Source organism: Anolis carolinensis, unplaced genomic scaffold (assembly GCF_035594765.1).
Source record: "Anolis carolinensis isolate JA03-04 unplaced genomic scaffold, rAnoCar3.1.pri scaffold_27, whole genome shotgun sequence".
Lineage (NCBI taxonomy): Eukaryota > Metazoa > Chordata > Lepidosauria > Squamata > Dactyloidae > Anolis > Anolis carolinensis.
Window position 1 is genome coordinate 65630 of NW_026943836.1, and position 19758 is coordinate 85387.

The 19758-nt window shown below is 51.3% G+C and overlaps 1 protein-coding gene across 1 annotated transcript in view; it reads right to left on the minus strand.

Moving 5' to 3' along the window:
• gtf3c2 (general transcription factor IIIC subunit 2) overlaps nucleotides 1-19758 on the minus strand; it is a 75047-nt gene that overhangs the window by 39494 nt on the left and 15795 nt on the right. The window contains exon 2 of the mRNA XM_062966672.1: nucleotides 3410-3731. Coding sequence (XP_062822742.1) covers nucleotides 3410-3674 — 265 coding nt within the window. The 5' untranslated portion in view covers nucleotides 3675-3731. The remainder of the gene's footprint in view (nucleotides 1-3409; nucleotides 3732-19758) is intronic.

Here is a 19758-nt window from a genome sequence, read left to right on the forward strand (position 1 = left end):
TATAAAATTTTAAGAATGTCCAAGATTAAAATCCATTCATCCAGAATCCTCAAGTCTTCGTACAGGTCATGTAAAGTCCATGTTCTCATTCATTAAAAGTTTATATGGCAGTGTAGACTCATATAATCCAGTTCAAAGCAGATAATTTGGATATCTGTTTTGATAATCTGGATTATAGGCAGTGTAGAAGGGGCCTAAGATGTTCTGGTTAGAGCTCTTTGACAGCCTCAGAGTGGGACGGAGCTTAATTCCTGTAAAAATGTAAACAGGAACTAGATAGGAGCGGAAAAAAGCTGGGATGTGTAGGCTGGAGGAGACAAATGTTGAGGGAAGGGGACATTGTCAGCTGCTGGGAGTCCCCACGGGGAGAAAGGTGGGGTACAAAGTGAATAATAATAATAATAATAATAATAATAATAATAATAATAATAATGGACCTGGCTCTGGCTCACGAATGGGACCCTGAAGAAGGAGACAGACGGCCTGATCCTTGCAGCCCAGGAGCAAGACATCAGAACAAATGCAATTAAGGCCAAGATCGAAAAATCAGCTGTTGACCCAAAATGCAGACTGTGCAAGGAAACTGACGAAACCATTGATCATCTCCTCAGCTGCTGTAAGAAAATTGCACAGAAAGACTACAAACAGAGGCACAACTATGTGGTCCAAATGATTCATTGGAACTTATGCCTCAAGTACCATCTGCCAGCAGCAAAGACCTGGTGGGATCACAAACCTGCAAAAGTATTGGAAAATGAGCACGCAAAGATACTGTGGGACTTCCGGATCCAGACTGACAAAGTTCTGGAACACAACACACCAGACATCACAGTTGTGGAAAAGAAAAAGGTTTGGATCATTGATGTCGCCATCCCAGGTGACAGTCGCATTGACGAAAAACAACAGGAAAAACTCAGCCGCTCTCAGGACCTCAAGATTGAACTTCAAAGACTCTGGCAGAAACCAGTGCAGGTGGTCCCGGTGGTGATGGGCACATTGGGTGCCGTGCCAAAAGATCTCAGCCGGCATTTGGAAACAATAGACGTTGACAAAATCACAATCTGCCAACTGCAAAAGGCCACCCTACTGGGATCTGCACGCATCATCCGAAAATACATCACACAGTCCTAGACACTTGGGAAGTGTTCGACTTGTGATTTTGTGATATGAAATCCAGCATATCTATCTTGTTTGCTGTGTCATAATAATAATAATAATAATAATAATAATAATAATAATAATAATAATAATAATGAGAGCCATGTTTCAATGTCTGAAAGGTAGTCCCATTGAGGAAGAGAAGGGGGCAAGGCTTGTTTCCTTTTGCTCCCAAGGCTGGGACACAATGGAGCCATGGATTCAAACAGCAGGACAAGAGATTCCACTGAAACATGAGGAAAAACAGCTTCTGCCTGGGAGAGTCTCCATCTCTGAAGGTTTTAAGTCAGAGGCTGGATGGCTGTCGGGGGGGGGGGGGGGGGGTTTGAATGGTGCCCTCCTTTATGTCACAAGGTGTCTCTCTTTGCACTGGCAGCACTGAAAATCCAGTCAAGATTAACTTTGGATATTGCAGTTGACTGTTCAGGGGGTGCTTTTACGAAATCATGGTGTGCTGGAAATATCCAAAGTGTTTCCTGCTCAAATTGTACTAATACTTAATTCTACTTGGTTTTTAACTATGCAAGAGTTAGTGCATATAGCATTCTTAAGGGTGCATCTCGCCATGGATTTATGTAGCATTTTAATTACTTATATAGTGTTTTAATTGCCAATCTTGAATTTTTAAAATTTGTAGTGAACCTTCGGGAGCTCATTATACTGTAGTTCATGCTCTTATGGTTGAAATAATGTTTATGTTTTTATGGTTAGATATAATGAAACTTTTTAGATATTATGAAATTTTTTGTGCAATGTTAGGTTTTATTTATGACTGGTTGTTTCAAGTCGATTGGTGTTGGGATTCGGTGGGTTGCTAATTGTATCCTTGTCTGCTTTTGTGGTGAAGTATTGAATGTTTGCCTCTATGTGTTTTAGTGTGTTGTAATCCGCTCCGAGTCCCCTTGAGGAGATAGGGCGGAATATCAATAAAGTTTTAATAATAATAATACTAATAATAATAACAACAACTTTATTTTATACCCTGCCTCCATCTCCCCAAGGGGACTCGGGGCGGTTTACATGGGGTCAAGCCCGGAAATTACAATCATCAAAGAAATAAAACGCACCACATAAAATACAGTATACACATTAAACATTAAAAACACAGTAATCAAACTAAACATAATCTAAAAACCTGAGTCAAGATTATAAAAACAAACTGGGCCAAAGTGTGCAGAATGGATAATGTAAACTAGAGAATGAAGTAGGAAGCCAAGATGCTGCAATTGATAGGAGACTTGGGATGTGGTTGACGTTAGAATTGTTTCTAACTGTAGGGATAAGATAAAGTGCATCATATAAGGTAATGGTCACTGGAACAAGGACCTGACATAGGTGAGCATTCACTCTCTAAAAGCCTGCTGGAAAAGCCAGGTTTTTAGGCTTTTCCTAAAGACTAAGAGGGTAGGTGCTTGCCTAATTACTATTATGAATTGTGTATTTTGTATTGTATTTAATAATCTGGTTTTTATGTATTTATTTATTTATTTCATCATTTCTATCCCGCCCTTCTCACCCAAAGGGACTCAGGGCAACTTACAAAACTGGCAGAATTCGATGCCAATGTACAACAATGCAAAAGGATAAAACATAAGCAATTAAAAACAGATTTAAAATAATACAAAATACTTGAGCCATTCATCCACAAAACCTTGTACATAAACTTTAGTCCAGACCGAGTCGAAACCAACGAAACTTATTCTTTGAACGCTTGCTCACATAGCCAGGTCTTCACTTTCTTTCTAAAACTCAAAAGGGATGGAGCCTGCCGGATGTCACTAGGGAGGGAGTTACACAGCCAAGGAGCCACCACTGAGAAAGCCCTGTCTCTTGTCCCTGCCAGCCGCACCTGTGAAGCTGGCGGGACCGAGAGCAGGGCCTCCCCTGAAGATCTCAAATTACGTATGTGGTTATTTGTAAATTATGTATGTGGTTATTTGTTGTATATGTGAAAGACCTAAGGTCTAAGCATTTAATAAACTGACTGTCTGACTTTCCTTATGGCAGAAAGGAGTCAGACTGGAGGGTCCCTGGTGTGTCTTCCAAATACTATGATACTGTGACTCCATTTATTTATTTACATCATTTATATTCCGCCCTTCTCACCCCAAAGGGGACTCAGGGCAGATCACATTACACATATTAGGCAAACATTCAATGCCTTTTTAACACAGAACAAAGACAAACAAACATAGCTCCGAGCGGGCCTCGAACTTATGACATGGCATCCTGGGAGGCACCTGCAACATACCTGGCTGCTCCTCCTGTGGCGTCACCTCTTCCTCCTCCTTCTTGTCCTCTGGCTGTGCAGGCAGAGCTCCATGGGGCGCCTCCTCCTCCTCGTCCTCAGGGCCCCTCGTCTTCTTGGGGGGACTCCCTGCTGGGGGCTCGGTGGGGGCCGCCTGGTCCTGTCTGCAGGGGCTCCCAGGGCAGGCCCCTTCTGCGTCCACAGGCAGGGTGGTTCCCCTGGCGGTGACTCCCATGGCATGGCCGAGCACCGGGGGGCGAGGGTCCATGGAGGCCCTGAGGCGGGTCAGGAAGGGGCTGCTCCCCCCATCCTCTGCTGGGCCCACCTGCAAAAGCAAAAATGGCAGAGGAAGATGAGGTGCTGAGCTGGGAGGAGAGGGCAGCGGCTTCAAGGTCAATCTCTGGACCTGAATATACTGCACAAGACTTATCTAGCCTGAAATGATTTATTTTAATATATTGGGTTTATGGTTCCCGTCCCCTGGATCAGGCTGTGTAAGTGTTATTTATTGCTATTTAATTGTATAGTTTTACTTGTATAGTGTTATTACGCTGTAATGTAATGTATGCCTTGTCTTTATGATAGGAAACCGTCCTGAGTCCCGTCAGGGAGATAGGGCGGTATATAAAGTTTTATTATTATTTTTATTATAAGGTCTGAAAGGTGGCCCTGTGGAAGAGGGAGAGGCCAAGTGTGGGACACAGTGCAGCCGTGGGCTTACACGGCAGGAAAAGAGGAAGAACTTCCTGGCCGGTAAGAGGGAGGCGTGAGTGGCAGAACGGAATTCTGTGCCATTCTGCACACACCTAGCGTCATCGGCTCTACGGAGGCCCCATGGAAGAGGGAGAGGCCAAGCGTGGGACACAACAGAGCTAAATACTGAATTATTTTTAATACAAATGACGATTAATACTGTTTTAATATTGTAGATTTTAACTTGTAATGTTTTTAACATAAGCCACTTTGATTCGCCTTATGGAGAGAAAAAGCAGGATATAAATAAATATCATCATCATCATCATCATCATAACTTTATTTATATCCCACCCTATCCCCCCGAGGGGACTCAGAGTGGGTTAGAACAGATACCAGCAAACATTGAATGCCATGAGAAGCTGAACAAAGACAAAAATAGCCAACTCCTAAATTCCAAAAGCAAATCCACATCTACATCAAAAATAATAACACATTATACTGCAATATTACTAGCAATATTATATGTAATACTAGCTGTGCCCGGCCACGCGTTGCTGTGGCAAAGTGGTGGTGGTATTGGTTAAAAGTTGTGGAATGTTTATTTGACGTTATTTGTATTTTTTAAAATTAATTTTAATGTAACTTATCTTTTTTATTTATTATATTTTATTATTTTGTTGTATTATTTTTAGTTATTATAGTATTTTATTGTATTAATTTTGTAGTGTTTTTTATTGTATTATTTGTATTTATTTTATTTTTTATTCTTTTATTAACACTGGGCTGAGTGGGTTGCTAGGAGACCAAGTGGGCAGAGCTTAGAGCCTTCTAAGTGGAAGCAATTGGATAAAAACAATTATTTCTCTCCCTCTAATTAGGACTTTATTTTTCTTTGCTTTTTGTTGTATCAACCTAGAGGCGTGGATGATGGGTTGTGTTGTCAAATTTCGAGGTTGGGGGGCCTGTAGTTTTGTTGTTTTGTGGGTCGCCGTGATGCCATCACTCTTTTATATATATAGATATAATATACAATCATCATATTATTCTATATTATTCTACTGTACTATATTATCATACCACAATATTTATAATACTCTACCAGTACATTATACTGGTATTAGCATTACATAATCTACTGTACCATATCATACGTTGTCGTGTATACAATACATATTGCATAATATTACAACATTATTAATATTACATCACAGTGTTATTATTTCTATTCATTATTATATTGTATATATTGATGGGCTCCCAAGTGATGTTGCAGAAGACACGATGCAGCTGTGCCTTCCTGGCCGCTCCCCTCCCTTCACTCTGGCCTCAGAGCGGCAATTGGTGCTGGAGGGTTAATAATAATAATAATAATAATAATAATAATAATAATAATAATAATAATAATAATAATAATAATAATAACAGGCCTGAGAAAGGACTTCCTGGTAGGAAGGACTATTCCACCATGGAAGCTTTCTCTAGAGGCCGGGAAACAGAGGAATGACTGTGTATTGTCAAAGGCTTTCATGTCCAGAATCACTGGGTTGCTGTGAGTTTTCTGGGCTGTATTGCCTAGCATGCTCTCCTGACGTTTTGCCCATATCTATGGCAGGCATCCTCAGAGGTTATGAGGTCTGTTGGAAGCTAGGCAAGTGGGGTTGATATACCTATGAAATAATGTCCAGGGTGGGAGAAATAACTCTTGTCTCTTGGAAGCAAGTGTGAATGTTGCAACTCATCCCCTTGATTGGCATAATAATAATTTTATTTTTGTATGCCACCTCCATCTCCCCAACGGGGACTCGGAGCGGCTCACACGGGGGCAAGCCCAATACAATCATATAATATCATAAAATCAACAGTTGAGACATCAAAGAATGCATTTAAAAACAAATTAAACAAATCATGATTTAATATAGACATAATTAAAATATTAAACAATCATCCAAGGCGTTAAAAGGTCCAATATAGGACAACAGTCTGGGCAACAGTCAAAACTGATGAAGGTAGTGTCTATTTTACCTTTTACACTTTTTACCTTTGTCAACTTGATATAGATACAGGGTCTATTCCAATCCCAATTTGCACTTCCAAGAATTTGCAGCACTTTATCAGTCACCTCGTGTTTACAATACTTATATGGTGCACCTTACCCAGTCTACTTTTACAACCTCTCCGTTTTAATCCATGCTTTTATGAGTTCTTGTCATTTGTTTTTATTGACGAATGTTTAAATTTTTATAATTGTGCATGTCTTTTGTCTATTGTTGTGTTTTATATTGCTATTGTTTTTATTCGGGCTTGGCCCCATGTAAGCCGCCCTGAGTCCCCTTTGGGGAGATAGGAGCGGGGTATAAAAATAAAGTTATTATTATTATTATTATTATTATTATTATTATTATTATTATTATTATTACAGAATATAACATACATCAAATAGACACAACAAGTAGGGAAGATAAATCTGAACGGGAACCAAACTATAGAGGTTTTTTTTCGTGTCAGGAGCAACCTGAGTTGCTTCTGGTGTGAGAGGATTGGCCGTCTGCAAGGACGTTGCCCAGGGGACGCCCAAATGTTTTGATGTTTTACCATCCTTGTGGAAGGCTTCTCTCATGTCCCCGCTTGGAGCTGGAGCTGACAGAGGGAGCTCATCCGCGCTCTCCCCGGGTGGGATTCGAACCTGGCAGCCTTCAGGTCAGCAACCCAACCTTCAAGTCACGAGGCTTTTATCCCCTAGGCCACCGGAGGCTCCAATACTATAAAGTGACAGGGCAAGTTTCAAAGTGGATATGAATAGCCTGGCAGCATCAACGCCCACAGATGTGGGCGAAACGTCAGGAGAGAATGCTTCTGGAACGTGGCCATACAGCCCGGAAAACTCTCAGGAACCCAGACGAATGACTTCCTTACAATAAGCAACGCTGTTTCTGAAGCCTAGGAGTCTGGCGGAGACTCCTTCCTTTGAAGGGACACCTTCTCTGGATGGCCATCTGTCGGGAAGGATCGAGTGGTGCCTTCCTTTTTTCCCTTCCTGACAGAAAGGCGTGGGTTGGACTGGATGGCCCTTGGGGGACCCTTCTATGGAACTGAGACTGCCTTAGGGTCTGGTGCAGCCTCCTTCCTTCTCTGGCTGGCCATCTGCCGGGAGGGATCGAGTGGTGCCTTCCTTTTTTTCCTTCCTGACAGAAAGGTGTGGGTTGGACTGGATGGCCCTTGGGGGTCCCTTCTAAGGAATAGAGACTGCCTTAGGGTCTGGTGCAGCCTCCTTCCTTCTCTGGCTGGCCATCTGTCGGGAAGGATCGAGTGGTGCCTTCCTTTTTTTCCTTCCTGACAGAAAGGTGTGGGTTGGACTGGATGGCCCTTGGGGGTCCCTACTAAGGAATAGAGACTGCCTTAGGGTCTGGTGCAGCCTCCTTCCTTCTCTGGCTGGCCATCTGTCGGGAAGGATCGAGTGGTGCCTTCCTTTTTTTCCTTCCTGACAGAAAGGCGTGGGTTGGACTGGATGGCCCTTGGGGGTCCCTACTAAGGAATAGAGACTGCCTTAGGGTCTGGTGCAGCCTCCTTCCTTCTCTGGCTGGCCATCTGTCGGGAAGGATCGAGTGGTGCCTTCCTTTTTTTCCTTCCTGACAGAAAGGTGTGGGTTGCACTGGATGGCCCTTGGGGGTCCCTTCTATGGAACTGAGACTGCCTTAGGGTCTGGTGCAGCCTCCTTCCTTCTCTGGCTGGCCATCTGTCGGGAAGGATCGAGTGGTGCCTTCCTTTTTTTCCTTCCTGACAGAAAGGTGTGGGTTGGACTGGATGGCCCTTGGGGGTCCCTTCTATGGAACTGAGACTGCCTTAGGGTCTGGTGCAGCCTCCTTCCTTCTCTGGCTGGCCATCTGTCGGGAGGGATCGAGTGGCGCCTTCCTTTTTTTCCTTCCTGACAGAAAGGTGTGGGTTGGACTGGATGGCCCTTGGGGGTCCCTTCTAAGGAATAGAGACTGCCTTAGGGTCTGGTGCAGCCTCCTTCCTTCTCTGGCTGGCCATCTGCCGGGAAGGATCGAGTGGTGCCTTCCTTTTTTTCCTTCCTGACAGAAAGGCGTGGGTTGGACTGGATGGCCCTTGGGGGACCCTTCTATGGAACTGAGACTGCCTTAGGGTCTGGTGCAGCCTCCTTCCTTCTCTGGCTGGCCATCTGCCGGGAGGGATCGAGTGGTGCCTTCCTTTTTTTCCTTCCTGACAGAAAGGCTTGGGTTGGACTGGATGGCCCTTGGGGGTCCCTTCTAAGGAATAGAGACTGCCTAGGGGTCTGGTGCAGCCTCCTTCCTTCTCTGGCTGGCCATCTGCCGGGAAGGATCGAGTGGTGCCTTCCTTTTTTTCCTTCCTGACAGAAAGGCGTGGGTTGGACTGGATGGCCCTTGGGGGTCCCTTCTATGGAACTGAGACTGCCTTAGGGTCTGGTGCAGCCTCCTTCCTTCTCTGGCTGGCCATCTGCCGGGAAGGATCGAGTGGTGCCTTCCTTTTTTCCCTTCCTGACAGAAAGGCGTGGGTTGGACTGGATGGCCCTTGGGGGACCCTTCTATGGAACTGAGACTGCCTTAGGGTCTGGTGCAGCCTCCTTCCTTCTCTGGCTGGCCATCTGCCGGGAGGGATCGAGTGGTGCCTTCCTTTTTTTCCTTCCTGACAGAAAGGCGTGGGTTGGACTGGATGGCCCCTGGGGGTCCCTACTAAGGAATAGAGACTGCCTAGGGGTCTGGTGCAGCCTCCTTCCTTCTCTGGCTGGCCATCTGTCGGGAAGGATCGAGTGGTGCCTTCCTTTTTTTCCTTCCTGACAGAAAGGCGTGGGTTGGACTGGATGGCCCTTGGGGGTCCCTTCTAAGGAATAGAGACTGCCTTAGGGTCTGGTGCAGCCTCCTTCCTTCTCTGGCTGGCCATCTGCCGGGAAGGATCGAGTGGTGCCTTCCTTTTTTTCCTTCCTGACAGAAAGGCGTGGGTTGGACTGGATGGCCCTTGGGGGACCCTTCTATGGAACTGAGACTGCCTTAGGGTCTGGTGCAGCCTCCTTCCTTCTCTGGCTGGCCATCTGCCGGGAAGGATCGAGTGGTGCCTTCCTTTTTTCCCTTCCTGACAGAAAGGCTTGGGTTGGACTGGATGGCCCTTGGGGGTCCCTTCTAAGGAATAGAGACTGCCTAGGGGTCTGGTGCAGCCTCCTTCCTTCTCTGGCTGGCCATCTGTCGGGAAGGATCGAGTGGTGCCTTCCTTTTTTTCCTTCCTGACAGAAAGGCGTGGGTTGGACTGGATGGCCCCTGGGGGTCCCTACTAAGGAATAGAGACTGCCTAGGGGTCTGGTGCAGCCTCCTTCCTTCTCTGGCTGGCCATCTGTCGGGAAGGATCGAGTGGTGCCTTCCTTTTTTTCCTTCCTGACAGAAAGGCGTGGGTTGGACTGGATGGCCCTTGGGGGTCCCTTCTATGGAACTGAGACTGCCTTAGGGTCTGGTGCAGCCTCCTTCCTTCTCTGGCTGGCCATATGTCGGGAGGGATCGAGTGGTGCCTTCCTTTTTTTCCTTCCTGACAGAAAGGCGTGGGTTGGACTGGATGGCCCTTGGGGGTCCCTTCTAAGGAATAGAGACTGCCTTAGGGTCTGGTGCAGCCTCCTTCCTTCTCTGGCTGGCCATCTGTCGGGAAGGATCGAGTGGTGCCTTCCTTTTTTCCCTTCCTGACAGAAAGGCGTGGGTTGGACTGGATGGCCCTTGGGGGACCCTTCTATGGAACTGAGACTGCCTTAGGGTCTGGTGCAGCCTCCTTCCTTCTCTGGCTGGCCATCTGTCGGGAAGGATCGAGTGGTGCCTTCCTTTTTTTCCTTCCTGACAGAAAGGCGTGGGTTGGACTGGATGGCCCTTGGGGGTCCCTTCTATGGAACTGAGACTGCCTTAGGGTCTGGTGCAGCCTCCTTCCTTCTCTGGCTGGCCATCTGTCGGGAAGGATCGAGTGGTGCCTTCCTTTTTTCCCTTCCTGACAGAAAGGCGTGGGTTGGACTGGATGGCCCTTGGGGGTCCCTTCTATGGAACTGAGACTGCCTTAGGGTCTGGTGCAGCCTCCTTCCTTCTCTGGCTGGCCATCTGTCGGGAGGGATCGAGTGGTGCCTTCCTTTTTTTCCTTCCTGACAGAAAGGCGTGGGTTGGACTGGATGGCCCCTGGGGGTCCCTACTAAGGAATAGAGACTGCCTAGGGGTCTGGTGCAGCCTCCTTCCTTCTCGAGGCTGGCCATCTGTCGGGAAGGATCGAGTGGTGCCTTCCTTTTTTTCCTTCCTGACAGAAAGGCGTGGGTTGGACTGGATGGCCCTTGGGGGTCCCTTCTATGGAACTGAGACTGCCTTAGGGTCTGGTGCAGCCTCCTTCCTTCTCTGGCTGGCCATCTGTCGGGAAGGATCGAGTGGTGCCTTCCTTTTTTTCCTTCCTGACAGAAAGGTGTGGGTTGGACTGGATGGCCCTTGGGGGTCCCTTCTATGGAACTGAGACTGCCTTAGGGTCTGGTGCAGCCTCCTTCCTTCTCTGGCTGGCCATCTGTCGGGAAGGATCGAGTGGTGCCTTCCTTTTTTCCCTTCCTGACAGAAAGGCGTGGGTTGGACTGGATGGCCCTTGGGGGACCCTTCTATGGAACTGAGACTGCCTTAGGGTCTGGTGCAGCCTCCTTCCTTCTCTGGCTGGCCATCTGTCGGGAGGGATCGAGTGGTGCCTTCCTTTTTTTCCTTCCTGACAGAAAGGCGTGGGTTGGACTGGATGGCCCTTGGAGGTCCCTTCTATGGAACTGAGACTGCCTTAGGGTCTGGTGCAGCCTCCTTCCTTCTCTGGCTGGCCATCTGTCGGGAAGGATCGAGTGGTGCCTTCCTTTTTTTCCTTCCTGACAGAAAGGCGTGGGTTGGACTGGATGGCCCTTGGGGGTCCCTTCTATGGAACTGAGACTGCCTTAGGGTCTGGTGCAGCCTCCTTCCTTCTCTGGCTGGCCATATGTCGGGAGGGATCGAGTGGTGCCTTCCTTTTTTTCCTTCCTGACAGAAAGGCGTGGGTTGGACTGGATGGCCCTTGGGGGTCCCTTCTATGGAACTGAGACTGCCTTAGGGTCTGGTGCAGCCTCCTTCCTTCTCTGGCTGGCCATCTGTCGGGAAGGATCAAGTGGTGCCTTCCTTTTTTCCCTTCCTGACAGAAAGGCGTGGGTTGGACTGGATGGCCCCTGGGGGTCCCTACTAAGGAATAGAGACTGCCTAGGGGTCTGGTGCAGCCTCCTTCCTTCTCTGGCTGGCCATCTGCCGGGAAGGATCGAGTGGTGCCTTCCTTTTTTTCCTTCCTGACAGAAAGGTGTGGGTTGGACTGGATGGCCCTTGGGGGTCCCTTCTATGGAACTGAGACTGCCTTAGGGTCTGGTGCAGCCTCCTTCCTTCTCTGGCTGGCCATCTGTCGGGAAGGATCGAGTGGTGCCTTCCTTTTTTCCCTTCCTGACAGAAAGGCGTGGGTTGGACTGGATGGCCCTTGGGGGACCCTTCTATGGAACTGAGACTGCCTTAGGGTCTGGTGCAGCCTCCTTCCTTCTCTGGCTGGCCATCTGTCGGGAGGGATCGAGTGGTGCCTTCCTTTTTTTCCTTCCTGACAGAAAGGCGTGGGTTGGACTGGATGGCCCTTGGAGGTCCCTTCTATGGAACTGAGACTGCCTTAGGGTCTGGTGCAGCCTCCTTCCTTCTCTGGCTGGCCATCTGTCGGGAAGGATCGAGTGGTGCCTTCCTTTTTTTCCTTCCTGACAGAAAGGCGTGGGTTGGACTGGATGGCCCTTGGGGGTCCCTTCTATGGAACTGAGACTGCCTTAGGGTCTGGTGCAGCCTCCTTCCTTCTCTGGCTGGCCATATGTCGGGAGGGATCGAGTGGTGCCTTCCTTTTTTCCCTTCCTGACAGAAAGGCGTGGGTTGGACTGGATGGCCCTTGGGGGTCCCTTCTATGGAACTGAGACTGCCTTAGGGTCTGGTGCAGCCTCCTTCCTTCTCTGGCTGGCCATCTGTCGGGAAGGATCGAGTGGTGCCTTCCTTTTTTCCCTTCCTGACAGAAAGGCGTGGGTTGGACTGGATGGCCCCTGGGGGTCCCTACTAAGGAATAGAGACTGCCTAGGGGTCTGGTGCAGCCTCCTTCCTTCTCTGGCTGGCCATCTGTCGGGAAGGATCGAGTGGTGCCTTCCTTTTTTCCCTTCCTGACAGAAAGGTGTGGGTTGGACTGGATGGCCCTTGGGGGTCCCTTCTATGGAACTGAGACTGCCTAGGGGTCTGGTGCAGCCTCCTTCCTTCTCTGGCTGGCCATCTGTCGGGAGGGATCGAGTGGTGCCTTCCTTTTTTCCCTTCCTGACAGAAAGGCGTGGGTTGGACTGGATGGCCCTTGGGGGACCCTTCTATGGAACTGAGACTGCCTTAGGGTCTGGTGCAGCCTCCTTCCTTCTCTGGCTGGCCATCTGTCGGGAAGGATCGAGTGGTGCCTTCCTTTTTTCCCTTCCTGACAGAAAGGCGTGGGTTGGACTGGATGGCCCTTGGGGGACCCTTCTATGGAACTGAGACTGCCTAGGGGTCTGGTGCAGCCTCCTTCCTTCTCTGGCTGGCCATCTGCCGGGAAGGATCGAGTGGTGCCTTCCTTTTTTTCCTTCCTGACAGAAAGGCGTGGGTTGGACTGGATGGCCCTTGGGGGTCCCTTCTAAGGAATAGAGACTGCCTTAGGGTCTGGTGCAGCCTCCTTCCTTCTCTGGCTGGCCATCTGTCGGGAAGGATCGAGTGGTGCCTTCCTTTTTTTCCTTCCTGACAGAAAGGCGTGGGTTGGACTGGATGGCCCTTGGGGGTCCCTTCTATGGAACTGAGACTGCCTTAGGGTCTGGTGCAGCCTCCTTCCTTCTCTGGCTGGCCATATGTCGGGAGGGATCGAGTGGTGCCTTCCTTTTTTTCCTTCCTGACAGAAAGGCGTGGGTTGGACTGGATGGCCCTTGGGGGTCCCTTCTATGGAACTGAGACTGCCTTAGGGTCTGGTGCAGCCTCCTTCCTTCTCTGGCTGGCCATCTGCCGGGAAGGATCGAGTGGTGCCTTCCTTTTTTTCCTTCCTGACAGAAAGGCGTGGGTTGGACTGGATGGCCCTTGGGGGTCCCTTCTAAGGAATAGAGACTGCCTTAGGGTCTGGTGCAGCCTCCTTCCTTCTCTGGCTGGCCATCTGTCGGGAAGGATCGAGTGGTGCCTTCCTTTTTTCCCTTCCTGACAGAAAGGCGTGGGTTGGACTGGATGGCCCTTGGGGGACCCTTCTATGGAACTGAGACTGCCTTAGGGTCTGGTGCAGCCTCCTTCCTTCTCTGGCTGGCCATCTGTCGGGAAGGATCGAGTGGTGCCTTCCTTTTTTTCCTTCCTGACAGAAAGGCGTGGGTTGGACTGGATGGCCCTTGGGGGTCCCTTCTAAGGAATAGAGACTGCCTTGGGGTCTGGTGCAGCCTCCTTCCTTCTCTGGCTGGCCATATGTCGGGAGGGATCGAGTGGTGCCTTCCTTTTTTTCCTTCCTGACAGAAAGGCGTGGGTTGGACTGGATGGCCCTTGGGGGTCCCTTCTAAGGAATAGAGACTGCCTAGGGGTCTGGTGCAGCCTCCTTCCTTCTCTGGCTGGCCATCTGTCGGGAAGGATCGAGTGGTGCCTTCCTTTTTTTCCTTCCTGACAGAAAGGTGTGGGTTGGACTGGATGGCCCTTGGGGGTCCCTTCTAAGGAATAGAGACTGCCTTAGGGTCTGGTGCAGCCTCCTTCCTTCTCTGGCTGGCCATCTGCCGGGAAGGATCGAGTGGTGCCTTCCTTTTTTTCCTTCCTGACAGAAAGGCGTGGGTTGGACTGGATGGCCCTTGGGGGTCCCTTCTATGGAACTGAGACTGCCTTGGGGTCTGGTGCAGCCTCCTTCCTTCTCTGGCTGGCCATCTGTCGGGAAGGATCGAGTGGTGCCTTCCTTTTTTTCCTTCCTGACAGAAAGGCGTGGGTTGGACTGGATGGCCCTTGGGGGACCCTTCTAAGGAATAGAGACTGCCTAGGGGTCTGGTGCAGCCTCCTTCCTTCTCTGGCTGGCCATCTGCCGGGAAGGATCGAGTGGTGCCTTCCTTTTTTTCCTTCCCGACAGAAAGGCGTGGGTTGGACTGGATGGCCCTTGGGGGTCCCTTCTAAGGAATAGAGACTGCCTAGGGGTCTGGTGCAGCCTCCTTCCTTCTCTGGCTGGCCATCTGCCAGGAAGGATCGAGTGGTGCCTTCCTTTTTTTCCTTCCTGACAGAAAGGCGTGGGTTGGACTGGATGGCCCTTGGGGGTCCCTTCTAAGGAATAGAGACTGCCTAGGGGTCTGGTGCAGCCTCCTTCCTTCTCTGGCTGGCCATCTGTCGGGAAGGATCGAGTGGTGCCTTCCTTTTTTTCCTTCCTGACAGAAAGGCGTGGGTTGGACTGGATGGCCCTTGGGGGTCCCTTCTATGGAACTGAGACTGCCTTAGGGTCTGGTGCAGCCTCCTTCCTTCTCTGGCTGGCCATCTGTCGGGAAGGATCGAGTGGTGCCTTCCTTTTTTTCCTTCCTGACAGAAAGGCGTGGGTTGGACTGGATGGCCCTTGGGGGTCCCTTCTAAGGAATAGAGACTGCCTTAGGGTCTGGTGCAGCCTCCTTCCTTCTCTGGCTGGCCATCTGTCGGGAAGGATCGAGTGGTGCCTTCCTTTTTTTCCTTCCTGACAGAAAGGCGTGGGTTGGACTGGATGGCCCTTGGGGGACCCTTCTATGGAACTGAGACTGCCTTAGGGTCTGGTGCAGCCTCCTTCCTTCTCTGGCTGGTCATCTGCCGGGAAGGATCGAGTGGTGCCTTCCTTTTTTTCCTTCCTGACAGAAAGGCGTGGGTTGGACTGGATGGCCCTTGGGGGTCCCTTCTAAGGAATAGAGACTGCCTAGGGGTCTGGTGCAGCCTCCTTCCTTCTCTGGCTGGCCATATGTCGGGAGGGATCGAGTGGTGCCTTCCTTTTTTTCCTTCCTGACAGAAAGGCTTGGGTTGGACTGGATGGCCCTTGGGGGACCCTTCTATGGAACTGAGACTGCCTTAGGGTCTGGTGCAGCCTCCTTCCTTCTCTGGCTGGTCATCTGCCGGGAAGGATCGAGTGGTGCCTTCCTTTTTTTCCTTCCTGACAGAAAGGCGTGGGTTGGACTGGATGGCCCTTGGGGGACCCTTCTATGGAACTGAGACTGCCTTAGGGTCTGGTGCAGCCTCCTTCCTTCTCTGGCTGGTCATCTGCCGGGAAGGATCGAGTGGTGCCTTCCTTTTTTTCCTTCCTGACAGAAAGGCGTGGGTTGGACTGGATGGCCCTTGGGGGACCCTTCTAAGGAATAGAGACTGCCTAGGGGTCTGGTGCAGCCTCCTTCCTTCTCTGGCTGGCCATCTGCCGGGAAGGATCGAGTGGTGCCTTCCTTTTTTTCCTTCCCGACAGAAAGGCGTGGGTTGGACTGGATGGCCCTTGGGGGTCCCTTCTAAGGAATAGAGACTGCCTAGGGGTCTGGTGCAGCCTCCTTCCTTCTCTGGCTGGCCATCTGCCAGGAAGGATCGAGTGGTGCCTTCCTTTTTTTCCTTCCCGACAGAAAGGCGTGGGTTGGACTGGATGGCCCTTGGGGGTCCCTTCTAAGGAATAGAGACTGCCTAGGGGTCTGGTGCAGCCTCCTTCCTTCTCTGGCTGGCCATCTGCCGGGAAGGATCGAGTGGTGCCTTCCTTTTTTTCCTTCCCGACAGAAAGGCGTGGGTTGGACTGGATGGCCCTTGGGGGACCCTTCTATGGAACTGAGACTGCCTTAGGGTCTGGTGCAGCCTCCTTCCTTCTCTGGCTGGTCATCTGCCGGGAAGGATCGAGTGGTGCCTTCCTTTTTTTCCTTCCTGACAGAAAGGCGTGGGTTGGACTGGATGGCCCTTGGGGGACCCTTCTATGGAACTGAGACTGCCTTAGGGTCTGGTGCAGCCTCCTTCCTTCTCTGGCTGGCCATCTGTCGGGAAGGATCGAGTGGTGCCTTCCTTTTTTTCCTTCCTGACAGAAAGGCGTGGGTTGGACTGGATGGCCCTTGGGGGACCCTTCTATGGAACTGAGACTGCCTTAGGGTCTGGTGCAGCCTCCTTCCTTCTCTGGCTGGTCATCTGCCGGGAAGGATCGAGTGGTGCCTTCCTTTTTTTCCTTCCTGACAGAAAGGCGTGGGTTGGACTGGATGGCCCTTGGGGGACCCTTCTAAGGAATAGAGACTGCCTAGGGGTCTGGTGCAGCCTCCTTCCTTCTCTGGCTGGCCATCTGCCGGGAAGGATCGAGTGGTGCCTTCCTTTTTTTCCTTCCCGACAGAAAGGCGTGGGTTGGACTGGATGGCCCTTGGGGGTCCCTTCTAAGGAATAGAGACTGCCTAGGGGTCTGGTGCAGCCTCCTTCCTTCTCTGGCTGGCCATCTGCCAGGAAGGATCGAGTGGTGCCTTCCTTTTTTTCCTTCCCGACAGAAAGGCGTGGGTTGGACTGGATGGCCCTTGGGGGTCCCTTCTAAGGAATAGAGACTGCCTAGGGGTCTGGTGCAGCCTCCTTCCTTCTCTGGCTGGCCATCTGCCAGGAAGGATCGAGTGGTGCCTTCCTTTTTTCCCTTCCTGACAGAAAGGCGTGGGTTGGACTGGATGGCCCTTGGGGGTCCCTTCTAAGGAATAGAGACTGCCTAGGGGTCTGGTGCAGCCTCCTTCCTTCTCTGGCTGGCCATCTGTCGGGAAGGATCGAGTGGTGCCTTCCTTTTTTTCCTTCCCGACAGAAAGGCGTGGGTTGGACTGGATGGCCCTTGGGGGTCCCTTCTAAGGAATAGAGACTGCCTAGGGGTCTGGTGCAGCCTCCTTCCTTCTCTGGCTGGCCATCTGCCAGGAAGGATCGAGTGGTGCCTTCCTTTTTTCCCTTCCTGACAGAAAGGCGTGGGTTGGACTGGATGGCCCTTGGGGGTCCCTTCTAAGGAATAGAGACTGCCTAGGGGTCTGGTGCAGCCTCCTTCCTTCTCTGGCTGGCCATCTGCCAGGAAGGATCGAGTGGTGCCTTCCTTTTTTTCCTTCCCGACAGAAAGGCGTGGGTTGGACTGGATGGCCCTTGGGGGTCCCTTCTAAGGAATAGAGACTGCCTAGGGGTCTGGTGCAGCCTCCTTCCTTCTCTGGCTGGCCATCTGCCAGGAAGGATCGAGTGGTGCCTTCCTTTTTTTCCTTCCCGACAGAAAGGCGTGGGTTGGACTGGATGGCCCTTGGGGGTCCCTTCTAAGGAATAGAGACTGCCTAGGGGTCTGGTGCAGCCTCCTTCCTTCTCTGGCTGGCCATCTGCCAGGAAGGATCGAGTGGTGCCTTCCTTTTTTCCCTTCCTGACAGAAAGGCGTGGGTTGGACTGGATGGCCCTTGGGGGTCCCTTCTAAGGAATAGAGACTGCCTAGGGGTCTGGTGCAGCCTCCTTCCTTCTCTGGCTGGCCATCTGTCGGGAAGGATCGAGTGGTGCCTTCCTTTTTTTCCTTCCTGACAGAAAGGCGTGGGTTGGACTGGATGGCCCTTGGGGGTCCCTTCTATGGAACTGAGACTGCCTTAGGGTCTGGTGCAGCCTCCTTCCTTCTCTGGCTGGCCATCTGTCGGGAAGGATCGAGTGGTGCCTTCCTTTTTTTCCTTCCTGACAGAAAGGCGTGGGTTGGACTGGATGGCCCTTGGGGGTCCCTTCTAAGGAATAGAGACTGCCTTAGGGTCTGGTGCAGCCTCCTTCCTTCTCTGGCTGGCCATCTGTCGGGAAGGATCGAGTGGTGCCTTCCTTTTTTTCCTTCCTGACAGAAAGGCGTGGGTTGGACTGGATGGCCCTTGGGGGTCCCTTCTAAGGAATAGAGACTGCCTAGGGGTCTGGTGCAGCCTCCTTCCTTCTCTGGCTGGCCATCTGTCGGGAAGGATCGAGTGGTGCCTTCCTTTTTTTCCTTCCTGACAGAAAGGCGTGGGTTGGACTGGATGGCCCTTGGGGGTCCCTTCTATGGAACTGAGACTGCCTTAGGGTCTGGTGCAGCCTCCTTCCTTCTCTGGCTGGCCATCTGTCGGGAAGGATCGAGTGGTGCCTTCCTTTTTTTCCTTCCTGACAGAAAGGCGTGGGTTGGACTGGATGGCCCTTGGGGGTCCCTTCTATGGAACTGAGACTGCCTTAGGGTCTGGTGCAGCCTCCTTCCTTCTCTGGCTGGCCATCTGTCGGGAGGGATCGAGTGGTGCCTTCCTTTTTTTCCTTCCTGACAGAAAGGCGTGGGTTGGACTGGATGGCCCTTGGGGGACCCTTCTATGGAACTGAGACTGCCTTAGGGTCTGGTGCAGCCTCCTTCCTTCTCTGGCTGGTCATCTGCCGGGAAGGATCGAGTGGTGCCTTCCTTTTTTTCCTTCCTGACAGAAAGGCGTGGGTTGGACTGGATGGCCCTTGGGGGTCCCTTCTAAGGAATAGAGACTGCCTAGGGGTCTGGTGCAGCCTCCTTCCTTCTCTGGCTGGCCATATGTCGGGAGGGATCGAGTGGTGCCTTCCTTTTTTTCCTTCCTGACAGAAAGGCTTGGGTTGGACTGGATGGCCCTTGGGGGACCCTTCTATGGAACTGAGACTGCCTTAGGGTCTGGTGCAGCCTCCTTCCTTCTCTGGCTGGCCATCTGCCGGGAAGGATCGAGTGGTGCCTTCCTTTTTTTCCTTCCTGACAGAAAGGCGTGGGTTGGACTGGATGGCCCTTGGGGGACCCTTCTATGGAACTGAGACTGCCTAGGGGTCTGGTGCAGCCTCCTTCCTTCTCTGGCTGGCCATCTGTCGGGAGGGATCGAGTGGTGCCTTCCTTTTTTCCCTTCCTGACAGAAAGGCGTGGGTTGGACTGGATGGCCCTTGGGGGACCCTTCTATGGAACTGAGACTGCCTTAGGGTCTGGTGCAGCCTCCTTCCTTCTCTGGCTGGTCATCTGCCGGGAAGGATCGAGTGGTGCCTTCCTTTTTTTCCTTCCTGACAGAAAGGCGTGGGTTGGACTGGATGGCCCTTGGGGGTCCCTTCTAAGGAATAGAGACTGCCTTAGGGTCTGGTGCAGCCTCCTTCCTTCTCTGGCTGGCCATCTGTCGGGAAGGATCGAGTGGTGCCTTCCTTTTTTTCCTTCCTGACAGAAAGGCGTGGGTTGGACTGGATGGCCCTTGGGGGTCCCTTCTATGGAACTGAGACTGCCTTAGGGTCTGGTGCAGCCTCCTTCCTTCTCTGGCTGGCCATCTGTCGGGAGGGATCGAGTGGTGCCTTCCTTTTTTTCCTTCCTGACAGAAAGGCGTGGGTTGGACTGGATGGCCCTTGGGGGTCCCTTCTAAGGAATAGAGACTGCCTTAGGGTCTGGTGCAGCCTCCTTCCTTCTCTGGCTGGCCATCTGTCGGGAAGGATCGAGTGGTGCCTTCCTTTTTTTCCTTCCTGACAGAAAGGCGTGGGTTGGACTGGATGGCCCTTGGGGGACCCTTCTAAGGAATAGAGACTGCCTAGGGGTCTGGTGCAGCCTCCTTCCTTCTCTGGCTGGCCATCTGTCGGGAAGGATCGAGTGGTGCCTTCCTTTTTTTCCTTCCTGACAGAAAGGTGTGGGTTGGACTGGATGGCCCTTGGGGG